The sequence below is a fragment of the Phalacrocorax aristotelis genome, chromosome 1 (genome assembly GCF_949628215.1).
Source record: "Phalacrocorax aristotelis chromosome 1, bGulAri2.1, whole genome shotgun sequence".
Classification (NCBI taxonomy): domain Eukaryota; kingdom Metazoa; phylum Chordata; class Aves; order Suliformes; family Phalacrocoracidae; genus Phalacrocorax; species Phalacrocorax aristotelis.
In genome coordinates this window covers 137,906,107-137,919,625 of record NC_134276.1, presented here as the reverse complement: position 1 = coordinate 137,919,625, position 13,519 = coordinate 137,906,107, and the positions used below count along the sequence as shown (strand labels likewise).

The following is a 13,519-nucleotide window of genomic DNA, read 5'->3' as shown; positions in this document are numbered from 1 at the left end:
TTTTAAAGATGTGTCCAACATATGGTATTATTTTAATGGTCTCACTGATCAAGTTCAGAGCATAAAATCCTTAAGGTTTAGAAGTTGCAGCATTATTTATTTAAGGAGAAAGAACCATTTTCACATGGCAATATAATTTATTAAACTTCACTCTTTCCTAGAGGTTCAGTCTTGAACACTGATGGCTTTCTAATGTGTAGCAGATACTGTATAAATTACAGCCATGAAGAACCTTGTTTTTATATACTTAGTAAGTGTTATCAATAGTAGAAATTCACAGGTGGACAGACAAAAAATGTCCTGTTCTGGGATTAACTCTAAAATAAGCTCTGCTGCACATCTGTACCATATGGATCTGTTTTCCTTCTCATCCATTATAGAAATGAGAGGAAGTAGTTCATTGTTTCCTCATCCAACTCTCAGATTTGCAGGTTCCTCAATGTAATAATTTTTTTATATGGTCTATTTAATGTGCTAGGGAATTTTTTTAAGCCTTCTGTTGAATCTGTGGGGAGAAGTTCATGTTAGTGCACTGGGAAAGCTTTCTGAGTCCATAGCTTTACTAGAAAATATAATCACATAGCTGAACTTCTGCAGCTCCAGAATTTTTCGGAATCATGTTAGGCTCATTCACTAGTGTGGGTGAGCAGGGGAGTGGGGAACAAAAGCTATATATCTTAAAATTGTACCAAAAAACCCCTCATCATTGACTTTTCCTCAGAGGGACATCTACCAATCAAATTATGAGAAGCCATTTATGAGTCTAGCTACACTGTAATGTTCTGCTGAACACCGGGCTTGTTAGCCAGTATCCAGTACAGTACATGTGAAGAATCCTAAGACTAAGTTGCAGTAGTCCATTTCATTGGATTATTGTGCATGTTCTGTTTCTACTGAATGTTACTTAGAAAGGGGACAGGAAATACGTAGATTTGCTCATACTACTAGTCAGTTGAAAAAGATGTAATGATGCCTTGATGTTGTCTATAAATAATTACTTGTGGCTAATCAATATTCAACGTTAAAGAATTACCTTGGCAGTGAATCCTATTCAACAGCTAACAAGCAGCTACTTGTAAACACTAGCTAAATGGAAAGCCTTTATATCAGCCTCAGCAATCTGGACCTGCCAAACTTGATCTTCAGAACACATTCTCTTACACATCGATCTCTGTGTTTTCAGTTCCCCAAAACATTCATTTTGCATTTGAAATTTCCTGTCTTTGCATGAACATGATTTTCTTTGAGTGTCAAGGATACCTGGCTGAATTTGAAGTCTTCCCCTACCGACCCCTCCCTTTATAAATGAATATAAACTTTCATATCACTGTGCTAGAATATTTTCTTGATGTACTACTTTGCATGAGTTTCATAAGAAAGGACTCGCAAGCCTATTTCTGATTTTACAGCCTTTAAGGGAAACTGTTCTGCTTTGCTGAATTATAATGACATGATTATTTTTTATTTATTTTTCAGTGTACATATGTGTGGTCAACCCTGAAAAACACTAGTAATAAAAGTAAAATTAAAAACTTTTTACTCAACATTTTTTCTCTTTTTTAATTTCCAGTCATTGTATTTGTTGAATCTCATGATAAAAAGAAGATTACAACGTTTACTCATGTTAGTATTAGAGTCAGAATAGTGAGCTGAACTGCATTTGAATATATTAATTATGCAATTATCATTTGAAGTACAGGTAAATTGTTCAATATATGTCTAAATTTAGCTCCCATTTTCTACAGCTACAAATATGGTATTGGAAAATTGTATTGTCTGAGAAATAGTTTTGGAAAATACTTCTGAACGTCTTAATGTTTACACAAAAGGGAAAATTGAAGAGCCATATGTAACACTAATTTTGCTTTCTTCACTTTCCTGGGTGAACTTTGGGCTACAGTGAGATTAATATCGAAAGTTATCTTTGCTATAGTGAGATCAGAATTTCGTCCTTAAATCTTCAGTGCTAAACCTAAAATTATATTTTCCATAAGATATTTTGTTAGTTACTAGTAATGGATAATATAGTTCAGACATATAGTAGTTATTTGTAGAGTTCTGACTGTGTTTCTCTTCCAGCAATTTGAAATGTTTCACTGGTTGGAGAGTATTCAGTAGCGGAAGCTAAGCACATATGCCATGAAAATATATTTATTTATTTGCAGATAGGTGTTACGGGGGGAAATGTGGAGGATGTATATGGTCAGTTATTAACGTAAGAAACTATTTTCTGCGTTAGTCATCAGTCATGTAGACTTTCATTCCATTTTACAGAAAAATTGAGCTGTATGATAAAAGCTAAGACAATGTAGAGCTAAGAAAATAATTAACTTTGGTTTGAGCTATAGGTTTATGAAGTGATACAGGGGAAGATGGATTGACTTAAGGTAAAACAGAGCAGCCTGGGATGAAAGCAGTCACCTGGTGGCAGTATTCTGCACAGTTATGTGTGAGCCTTTCTTTTTATTTCACAAGTCAAATTCTTGCATCCAGTGATAGGAGTTCTGCTGAGGCCTATGCCTCCCTTCAGGGCATGCCTTGCGTGGCTCAAAGGCACGTCATTATGGGTTGTCTAGGGATATGATTGAGGTGGGACCCCACAGGGGGTCTCATCCAGTCATCTTTGGCCAGAAGGACGGCAGATCACACTTAGATCTCAAAAGTGGACTAAAGGTTTAAACAGAAGAGAGAAAACAGCAGTGAATGTGTTAGAATGTCCTGCAGGAATCAGCTCATTTTTGGAAGATGAATATGTCACGATTGTGGGAATTTCAGAAGTGGTATAGACCCTATGGAGTTCAGGAACTGCTTTTCCAAACCTTACATAGCCAGTTCCTCAGTAGGTTTCATGCAAGTACATAGAGAGGCAACCTCTGGTTCTTTAGAAAAAAAAAATGCTGTACGGAGTTAAAAAGATACTGCTGAGTAACTTAAAAGAATGAAGCTCAGGAACATTAAAACTTTGAGCTAATTAAAGCTGTGCCAGTAGGATGCAATGTACAGAATTGGGAACTTTGAACTGGATGGTTTTCACATGGTGGAAGAAACACATTGATTAGTAATAACAACAGCGGTGGTGTGATGTAGAAAATTGTCTTCTCACATGATACATCTGGACCAACACGATGCATTTTTTCAGTATCTGTAGAATTTGAACAGTTGGATTGGTTTGGTTGTGCAAATTCTCCATCCCTAATACGTTATTCATACTGATTACATTTGCATATGAGTCACATTCGGTTTGAATTTGCCAGATGTCCATTTATGTTTGTTTAAATAATGAGATCATTCCGTGAAGTGAAGAGGACCTAAAAATATAGAGGGAAGACTGGTTAGAAAAACAAGATTTAAAATGCCTTACTTACATATTTTCACATCTCGTGGTATATTGTGCAAGCAGAACCACAGCAACGTTGAGGCACTATTCAAAAAAATGCGTCCGTTGCTAACACTTCATTAAACAATGCATTATATAACAAAGCTTCATTGGATTTGGTCCTATTTCCCAGACAATTTCTCCATTAATGGAAATGTTCTCCCGAATGCATTCAAATGTACCATTTTCAAAGCCAGCATCATTTTGCTGCTTCATCTTTTGTGTTATGTGAAGAACCCAAGTCTTTTCAGAGTGTTTTGTCATTTACTGTAGCATGGCAGAATTTTAAAATGTACTGCTCAAGGCAAAGCTTATACATAAACTGAGCAGGCAAGGGGCAACAATGAATTCTGAATTTTTATGTTATTGAATTTACATAAACTTTTAACAGGCAATAAACTTTTGTTATGCACAAAGGGAGACTACCAACTAAACGCCTGAGTTCAACAAAAACGACTCAAACATGTACTTAATTCATTTGAGGCTTTTAAAATCTTTCTCAAGCCTTAAGAAATTCTGTTTTGTTCGTATTGCAGCCAATCGCTACACGCGTTGAACATTTATGTTAGTACTCGGTGAAATAAATTTAACTGTATACGATTTCAGATTGCTGCCTTGCTAAAGAAAGTTAACAGCAGCATATCAGAACACACATCTGGTGAGCTACTTCGATCTCTTTAAAGCAGAATCTGCAAGGAAAGGCTGCAAGAAAGAACTATGGAGAGTTTAGCCAAAGCTCTGGGTCACAGCTCAATAAAGAACCATCTAGGAGTATAGATGATATAATACGCAATAAAAGGAAACCATTGAAGATCGGTTTCATGCTAAGCTCCTCCAACTGATATATCTACCAGAAGCAACAGAATTTGATGGCATAATATGTTTCAAGAAAGCTGTTTCTCATGTTCGTTCTTAAGACGTAACAGATGATTTTATGTGAATTGCAGTATATCTGCCCATTCTCCAGAGAAATACGGGTCACAAGCACAAAAACATCTGTAAGCTTCCCCATGCAAAATGTTCTTTATATTTTGGACCAGAGCAGAGGAAGGAGCAAGATACCTTTCAAATCAGAAGAAATGCACCATCACAACAGTGTGTTTATGTTGCTCGTTTGTTCCAGACTGTCTTGTCTAGATACAGCTTCTTTAGAGCTTAGTTTGCTGTTTCTAAGTCTTTCATTTTCTTGTCAGTAGCAGCTGTTATTTAAATATATCAAGAGCAGACTTTTCTGAAATTTATTTGAACTAGATCTGCTTTAAAATCTGTTGTAAATCAGTGAGCTGGGTTCACATCAGGCTATGTATGGAGCGCTAATGTCTGCTTTTGCTAAGAGATGCAATTTGAACAGCTGGAAATTTGCAGAAGTACAAGTACAAGCAGACATATTACTGAAGGAGAGTTTTATGATTGTCTGGCTTCTAGAAAATACGTGTGTATTCTGCTTATGACTAGATTTGACACATTCATCTCTGTTGAAACAAAATACCAGAATATTCAAACTACCAGAGCCTGGTTTTGCATGTTAGAGGAACTTACAGAGCAGCAAAGCACAAGGTCATAAAAATGTTTCCCTTTCCATATTCAATCACAGCACTGCAGCTATGCCCTAAGTGCATTTGCAAAGTGAAGTGGGAAGGTATCACTAACTTTGCCTTGCATTCAGTATTAATATTTTTTTAAAACATATATCTGTTACAAAGCAAAATGTCCATTCAAGTGATTGTTAGAGCAACTAACTGGACTGCTGAATAACGAGCATATATGTGCAGAGGGATACCATAGCAATAGAGTTTTTGTTGAAAGCTGTAATTAAAGCTGTGTTTGCTAAATACGTGGGGCACAGTATTTTTTTTTTAAATATGGCCATTTGCAGATGATTGCCACCAGTCTGCTAGACCAGTTGATCCTAGTCTGCTAGGGCCATGTGGCCTCACATGAGCATTATTGCTGGTGTTGCAGAGTTCAAGACGTTGCTTGTGGACTCATGCACAACAGTTTGACAGAAGTATGGAGCTGGACTTCTTCCAAATTCCATTACTTCCTTTCTCTTGAGTAGTATAACTTTTATGTCCTATTAGCCTTGTACCGCTACCTTTCAGTCTCACCCTATGTCACTTTTATATATGTATTTAGTTGAATTTGTGGGTGATTAAAGGACAGTCAAGTTGAAAACATCACTCGAATGTGATACTATTTGTTTGACGTGAATTTTAAGACTCTGCAGGGCATTTTATTTATTAATGTTACGGTATTAAAAAAAATCACATACCTTTTAGTAAACCATGTTTTTATGTATTTTATATGACATAACATACCAAGTCTTGTTATTGTGTTCTTATCTTTTTTGGTGGGGAAGAAAGAGCCATTGTCCTTACTGCAAGTAAGTATACAGTACGCATTGTTTGACAGTAGGGAACTTCAATAAAATGCTGAAATAAACAAAGTAGGCAGAAAATATTACCATCTTCCCTGTGGAAACTATTTAAACATGCTGCCATTTAAGTTAACACTAGACTTTGAATTTTTGAGTATGCAATTGTATGTAGTATTCATTTTAAAGCAGAAGCAGTGTCTTTTATAAAAGCAACAGCTGCAATTTTAAAAGATGCTGTGGGGATTTTTCTAGTGTGGCAGCTAGGTTGTTTAGCTCTTTCAAACTTCTTGTATAGAACTTGACAGCTGTTGGAAAGTTACTTTTAGGCTTATGTGCATTTTATTTCGAAGGAATTTAAATACTTCATTAAAAAGTTGTTACTAAATTGCACACATAGCAGTTACTTAGGTTCTTTTGTTGTTGTCACATTTGCTTCTTGAATGTTTGTTGTTGAATATGGCTGAGTTTTTGCTGAAAAATCCTGGCATTTATTTCCAGGTTTTCTTAAAGTTCATCTATCTTTTTTTATTTCAACAGCTTGATCAAGTTGTCCGTCAGAGAAATCTGTACAGTTTGGAACTTTTCCTCTCCTGTGCACAGAAACAGTTAAACGTTTTATTAAAGGAAGAGCCATCCACTGCAGAGGAAAACAGAGAGGCTGACATCCTCAGTACCACTGATACAGTGTGATTTGTGAAGCTACAAATCCCAATCCAGAAAACGATGAATATATTCTAACATTTGGGATTGTCTCGTTGATTGAAGATTGATCTGAAACTATGCTTGATAGAAATATTTGTTGATTATGTTCTTCGGTTTATTTATTTGTTTTACAATTTTTATCAGATTACGAATATGGGAGGGAAAAATTCCGTGGAGAAAATTGGTTTTATTTATGATTTTTCTTTCATTATATTTTCTAGTAGCCCGTGATTGAAGTTCTAGATAACTGCCGCAGTAATGAAAACGTTTCCCTGTTATGTCTGTTTTAAATCTGGCATCATGCATTGATGTAATTTATCAGTATTTTTGATATTTAAAAAAAAAACTGAGAAAAACATTTAATTATACAGATACAAATCCATTTCTATTTCCAAAGTATGTGCCCAAGTGTATTGCCTCAGGTGAGCGTGAGGAGCTTATTATTTCTTACTGCTTTTGATGAAAAACAGAAGAATCAGACCTGAAACATAAGAGTGTTGACAGGCATTTCTTTAGTCATTTATAAGCAACCCCAGCTCTACTAATAGAAAAGTTTAAAAACTAAACAGTGCATCTTTTTAGAGTAGTGCAAAACATTTCCATAACCGATGTATAGTATGTATTTTACTTCTGTTTTACAAAGCTAGTTTGATTCCAAAAATTGTTTTCTCATGAAAGTACGATTAATATGACTGACCTCAGTTTCAGGAAGACGTATGTAATTATGCGGAGACTGATACTGCACTGCCTCAGTGGAATTTCTGACAGAATAAGGAGTGCAGCTTGCTGACCTCAGATGCCCTTTCTAAACCCATTGATGGAAGTAGGAAAACTCCCCACTGACATTATTGGACTTCGGATCAAATCGTAGGTCTTCCTAGTCTTGCTAATGGCAGCATGGCAGGGGAATTTCTGTGCCTACACTCTTGATTGTAGATTTGGGGCCTTAGTTATAAAAGAGTTCTGAATGAAATAAGGGAAAATAAATGTTCATGCTTAGGAATGTAAATAAACTGAGAATGATATCTCTAATGGTGAGCTTGTGATTCACTGGGGGACTTATGGACATTTTTTAGTGTGGTTCTTGTTATTCAGCGGTGGGGGGTTTTTGTTTGGGTTTTTGCATCAACAGTCACTTTTCATAAATTGCTTTTTTTATAGCAATAAGCAAACACCAAATGGTTGCATATGTATTTGGCAGTATGAAATAAGTATTGCAGAGTGTTTAGGGGTTTTTAAAATCTTTTTTCATGCTTCATTTTTATAATCAAAACCAAAGGTTTTGTCTTCTATATGCAAAGGTTCACTGAAGAAGTAAATAATGCTGGTTCTACTAGATGATGACCTCACCCTACAAATGGATAAAAATCCAGTCTTCTTTTTGATATTTCTTGTTTGACTGATCAGTTTCCATTTCTTCTGGCAGACCAAAAAATACTTCAGTGTTAATGAGTCACCTACTTATTTATAGTTCCTAAGCCAGTGAAATTCTTGGTTTTGTCAGCTGCACCAAAGATGACACAGATGTCCACGTGGGATATTTTTTGAAAGTAGAGTCAGTGTAAGAAGAATTGATTGTCTAGTACTGTCTCACAATCTATGTTTAATTATGGAAATGTGGTATGAGCAAATCCCTAGATGAACTTGAATATTCATGTTTTTATCAGCATTCTCCTACTTAAGAGTTTTGCATTCTGACTTGCAACAATATGTAAAAGCACTTGTTGGAGGAATTATGGTTGGAGTCAGTAAGATTTCACTGGCAGCTATGGTGTATCTTTCCCATTAGAACATCATGTGTTGTTTAATCTCAGCTCTTGAATATTGTGATGGTCACAGAGAACTGTAGGTATTTTTTTCTTACCTTTGAAAGATTTAGTCCTTCAATCTTTCTCTCTACCCTGTAAGCAAAACAGCAGAATTAGACCACAGACATACAAGATCAGATTGGGAACTTGGATTACATTCAAAACTCCAAGGCTCAGAGAAGAAATTTAGTTATCCAGCAAAAAAAGACCTATCCAGTGTGCGATCTTTGGAGTATGCAATAACCACCTCTTCTCCATATCACATCCAAAGTTTTAAAGCTTAATTTTATTTTTCATTATTTCTGCCTAACTGTAGGAGAATACAGTTTGTAGAAATTTGGGAGGAGAGAAGGCAGGGAGATGTTTGCAAAACCCAGTCTGGCTCCTAGAAGGTGACACCACAATTATTTTTTTTTTATTATTTCTACATATAGACCGAAGAATGACATGTAAGAGCAAATAATATGTTCAAGGCCTATAGGATGGAACTTTGCCTCTGAGGCATGGCTGCTTTTGTAACAATTTTGGCAAGACTGATATGTAATGGGAGGAACAAGAAGCCCTAGAACTAATCCTTGGAATAGAAATTCAAGACTAAAACATTCAAGTTAGCGAGTCTGCAGTCTAGAACATCGCCAGATATATAATCATAATATACATTACACATCTATATATATGTTTATATACTTCATATTAGAAATAAACCATAGCTCTTGTTATGTAGAGAAGTGTTTTAAACAATCGTGTGTGTTAAAAGTGACCTAAAAGACAGGGTAACGGTAGGTCCAGTGTATATAGCGGTGTCTCTTTCTGGTGTCAGTCAGGCCTGTTCTATTTTAACACTTCTACTTGATGGTCTAGAACAGAGAAGATCAGAACAGTGGGATTTGTAACTAACAGTTTACTAAGTTAATACTGAATACTGTGAGATCATACAGTCCTACACATTTCTGTATATTTCTGTTGGTTCCCTATCTGCTTCCATTACAGAATTCTAGATGAGCTCTGAGACTATGTGTGTACAAGACGTTAACAAAGAAGAAATTATTTGCCACACGATTTTTATATGCTGTCTATGGTTAAGATATGGGAATATTTGAATTTTTGCCTTGCTCTAAGAATCTCATTGACAAAGTGACACTTGAATTCCTTGAAGCATTGAATTCCTTCACTCCATCATAAGAAGGCAGAACAAAGAAAAAGCAGTAGTCATTCCAGAGTCTGAGATCGCATTAGTATTTTGAGATTTTTGTACATCTTTACTTTGGCGTCTGATCAAAAGTTGCCTCATGTCCTGCCAGCTCAGTAAACAGCAATGTTAATTCCTGACTGTCTGAAATTATCCATGTAGACATGACCTTAAAGAGCCTAGTTCCGGTTCATACTGCAATTCCCTTTTAGCACTTCAGCCTCTGCTCTTTCATGGTGTATTTTTTATGTCCACATATTGAGCTTACAGATTTTTCCCCACCCCTTGGATGGAGGGAACCTGTGATAAGATTTCATCTCATTTCCTAGCAGGAAATAGCGACTGATAAAAATTTTTCATCAAGTGGATAGATATAATTTATGCTGACTTTCAGATCACATATAGCATCAGTGCAGTTATCAAACCGACTTAGTCCAAATGTAAAATGAGCTAGCAAATGTAAAGTGAGGCATACCCAATCTAGCTTACAGCTAGTTAGCTTTCTTGATGCCAGATGGGTAGGTGTTAAAGCATACAGCACAGCATGGTCTAACTAGCCATGTACATCTTCCTGCTTCCCCAGCTGCATTGCAGCCTACACTGGGCTAACTGAAGTATATAGTTTGCCTCAACTAGTTTACGTACTGTAAACTCTGTTGCAGGAGTGACTGACCTGTAAAAATTTTTACCTGGCTATTCTGAATACTGTCTAGAAAGGTTTTATAACATACGTGACATTCCTTTTTCAGCAATAGATTAATTTTTAAGCCTACATAAAACTAATAATACTGCAGTTGAATTAGGGTCACATTTGAACAGTTGAACTTCATGGGGAAATCATCTGAGCTGCACTCTCTTTGGCTCAGGTTTTATATTTGTCTTTGAAAGCGTATGCTTCGTTAGCTGAAGGAAAGCACTGCGGTGTGTAGACTTCTCATTGTAGACATTACCTAAGCAATTCACTTGCCATGGTGGTGCAGTAGCTAAAAATGCCCTCATCAAGCTCCCTCATACGTGGAGCAAAAGGTCAGTCTTGCTTTTTGCCATTTGCCACATGCCGCGTGGTAGGTGATGGTGTTTACATTTCTGTGGGAAGCATTGCTAGCATTAGCAATGTCCTGAAAGTGGTGAGAGCCAGCTGTAGGTGCTGGTAACAGCACAGTATTTAGCAACACAAAATCAAGATGATTAATTTTTTTTTGTTGATCTCGTTTATCATATAGCATGTATTTTAAACTTATATCACCTTTCAGTGATACAACATTCCTGTGATAATAATACGAATCATTATTATCCTGTGATAATAAAAATAATAATAATTTCCTGTAGTAGGTGTTGTATCGCTATTTTATCCACATACTACATGCTGTGTATTTATAACGATTTTCATAAGCGTCAGAGATCCACATTTGTTTATATTGTCTTTAATTCCTCACATTTCAGACTTGCAAAACCAGCATTTTTTTAGATGCTTTCCATTGTCCAGCATGGATAATACAATATACAAAGAAAGTATTATTGAATAAACATCCAGACTATTCTACTTTTTCCAGATGGCATTTTTAAACAGTTTGACAGCGAATACTGGGAAAAAAATGAGATGTTTATTAACACAAATATCCTAAAAATACAATTATCGACAAAATGCTACAATTTTTTTTTTTCAGATTTGGTAATAAATCTGTATCAATAGATATAGATCGCCATCGGATGGCAACTCATTGACATTCATATTTTGTCTTCTCACAAAAGCCAAATGGATTTGCACCGCTTTGAGTTTAAAAAGAAGCTTTTCTTAACTGGTCTGCTCTACAGTATAATGGTAGGAGGCCCTTTAGCCAAGGGAGAAACAGAATTGGTTTTGCTGAGTGAACTCTGAAGGGTGTTTCAGTTCCTGTACTACTACCAAATTAGGGCATCAGTTAAGATTTCACATCGATCTTGCTACATAAATTTTCTGAAAGATAGTTGGTCATGATGATACATGGCCAGTCTCTGTTTCTGTGGCAATAATTTTTAAAATTCCATTACTTAAACATCCCACTCTTTTGTTGTGATAAGTATTTAGAGAGCGATTGTAAAATTCTGGCTCCCAGGAAGTCAGCAGGAATTCTGCTGTTGGTTATTTCCAGCTCAAAATTTCATCCTTCCTCACATTTTTTGCAATTGCGACTACAATGAATATAACGCACACAGCTTTGTCTTTGTATGATTCTGGAAATGTACCGAGAAGTCATTTCAAGAGATTTCATTACCAGTTCTTTGAAGAAAATGCCAGCATTTGTTCTCTTCATGGTATACTGGGGAAAAGGGATAAGCTGTTGGCTGAGGCCTCGGTGAGTGGATACATGTGTCTTATTACTACCCTACTAAAGACAATGTATTTTCATGTTCTTGTTGAAATAGGTTGCTTCTCCCTTGGTATGTCAGAACTAATAGTGACTCTGTAGTAGTCCCTACTGAAATGCCTAGAAAAAACACATTCGGTTATATCAACAAAACCACTATCACAAAGTTACAAATCAGTCCATGTTAGTATCAGGCTTGACAACAGTGGAAACATGAAGGTAAATGTGATGTGCTACTAGGTGTTATGTATCCCTTCGACTACCAGTTTTACTTGACAAAGAAAATGGAGTCATTATGAAATGCTCTATCTCCTGCTAATTCAGCTGACTGATGAAGTTTGCAACTGGATAGTAGTTTGATAAAAAGCTGGATGAATCTTAATAAGTTTGTCAGGGTGAAAGAGTCGTACAAATGAAAGCATCTTGGGTTTTTTATGGATTGTTGTTAGAACGAGTCAAAATCTGTCCTGGACTGTTAGTGGCCAAGGATTTCAGTGGCTGTCTGAATACAACAGCATTTGGTCTGTTTAACAGTAACACTGACGTTGGAAAGCATGATTATTTCAGAAAACTGTCCGTATCTGATTTTCCAACTCGTGTCTTTAAGGAGTTTTTTGTGTGTTTTTCACATGTTCCTTGCCCTAGGGCAACAGGAACAGTGTTTTCATAAATGTTTATGAGCATGATGGTAAAATAAAAGGAGGAGTTGTAAGCTAGGTGGAATTTTTTTTCTCTCCATACTCTTTTGGTAGTGAGAGCAAGGATATTTGAAAGAACAAAAGTTCTCTAGATGCAGAAAAACCAAAGTAATAGTATTGTGGTTGATGAATTGAGAGGGACTTGGTGAGGGAATAGAGACAAAGAGGTATTCTTTTATAATGTGAACTTTGTGGTATATTAAGAGAAAGAAAAGACGTGATTTCACAGAATAGAGAGGGATGGCATGTTCGAATGAGAAGTGCAGACAGGAGGTCCTGGATCCTTTGGAAAGTACTCATCTGAACCTACAAACTTCTCAGATGTAAACAGCAAAAAGAGTCACAAAAAAAGGAAGGTGAAGATTCACATGTTTCCTGTGCAGTTTAAAGAGTAACTGGTTTCAGGACTCAGAACTTCTCAAGCTTAACAGTGGTTTCTGTCAGGACCTAGAAAATTTAACCAGAAGCTCTCATCTCTCAGAAGATAATACTGCATGAGAATCAGTACTTCAAAATGACACCCAAATCCTCAGAAGAAAATAAAAGTTTATGCGTTCTAAATCTTCAAAGCATTTCAGGGCTGACATGTTGAGACCCGAACACATTAGTCTGACAAATGTCAATAGAGATTTCTGGGCATCCTGGAGAGAATGTTTTGGGAGCTTCTCTGGAGGAATGGTGCTTGCTGCCGGTACTACTGTATCAGGATGATGAACTTCATTGTTACAGTAACAGTAATATTGTTCTTGCTTCATTGTTACAGTAATAGTAAAAACAAAGTTATATACACAATGGGGAAGTTTTTAAATGTCTGCCAAATAAAATGGAAAGGGATCCAGATGTTGTGTTCAAAGATAGTATATCATCTATTCGTCTTCTTGGGAATAAGAAATGTGTTTATGTCTCGGACAAAATAATTTTTCATTGACAGAGATTGGAATAAAAATGTCTAAAAGCACAAGACAGCAGCGCAGGGCAAAAGACTGATAGTTACACAATTCATGAATGACAAGACTACTCA

The 13,519-nt window shown here is 36.2% G+C and overlaps 1 protein-coding gene across 16 annotated transcripts in view; it reads left to right on the top strand.

Moving 5' to 3' along the window:
• The window catches only part of CCDC91 (coiled-coil domain containing 91), a 154,969-nt gene extending 148,077 nt beyond the window's left edge, over positions 1 to 6,892 (top strand). For all 16 annotated transcript variants that reach the window (XM_075111735.1, XM_075111787.1, XM_075111697.1 and 13 more), the window contains one exon: positions 6,291 to 6,892. In XM_075111735.1, the coding sequence (XP_074967836.1) occupies positions 6,291 to 6,443 (153 nt within the window). In that variant the 3' untranslated portion in view covers positions 6,444 to 6,892. The remainder of the gene's footprint in view (positions 1 to 6,290) is intronic.
• Positions 6,893 to 13,519: the final 6,627 nt, after the last annotated feature.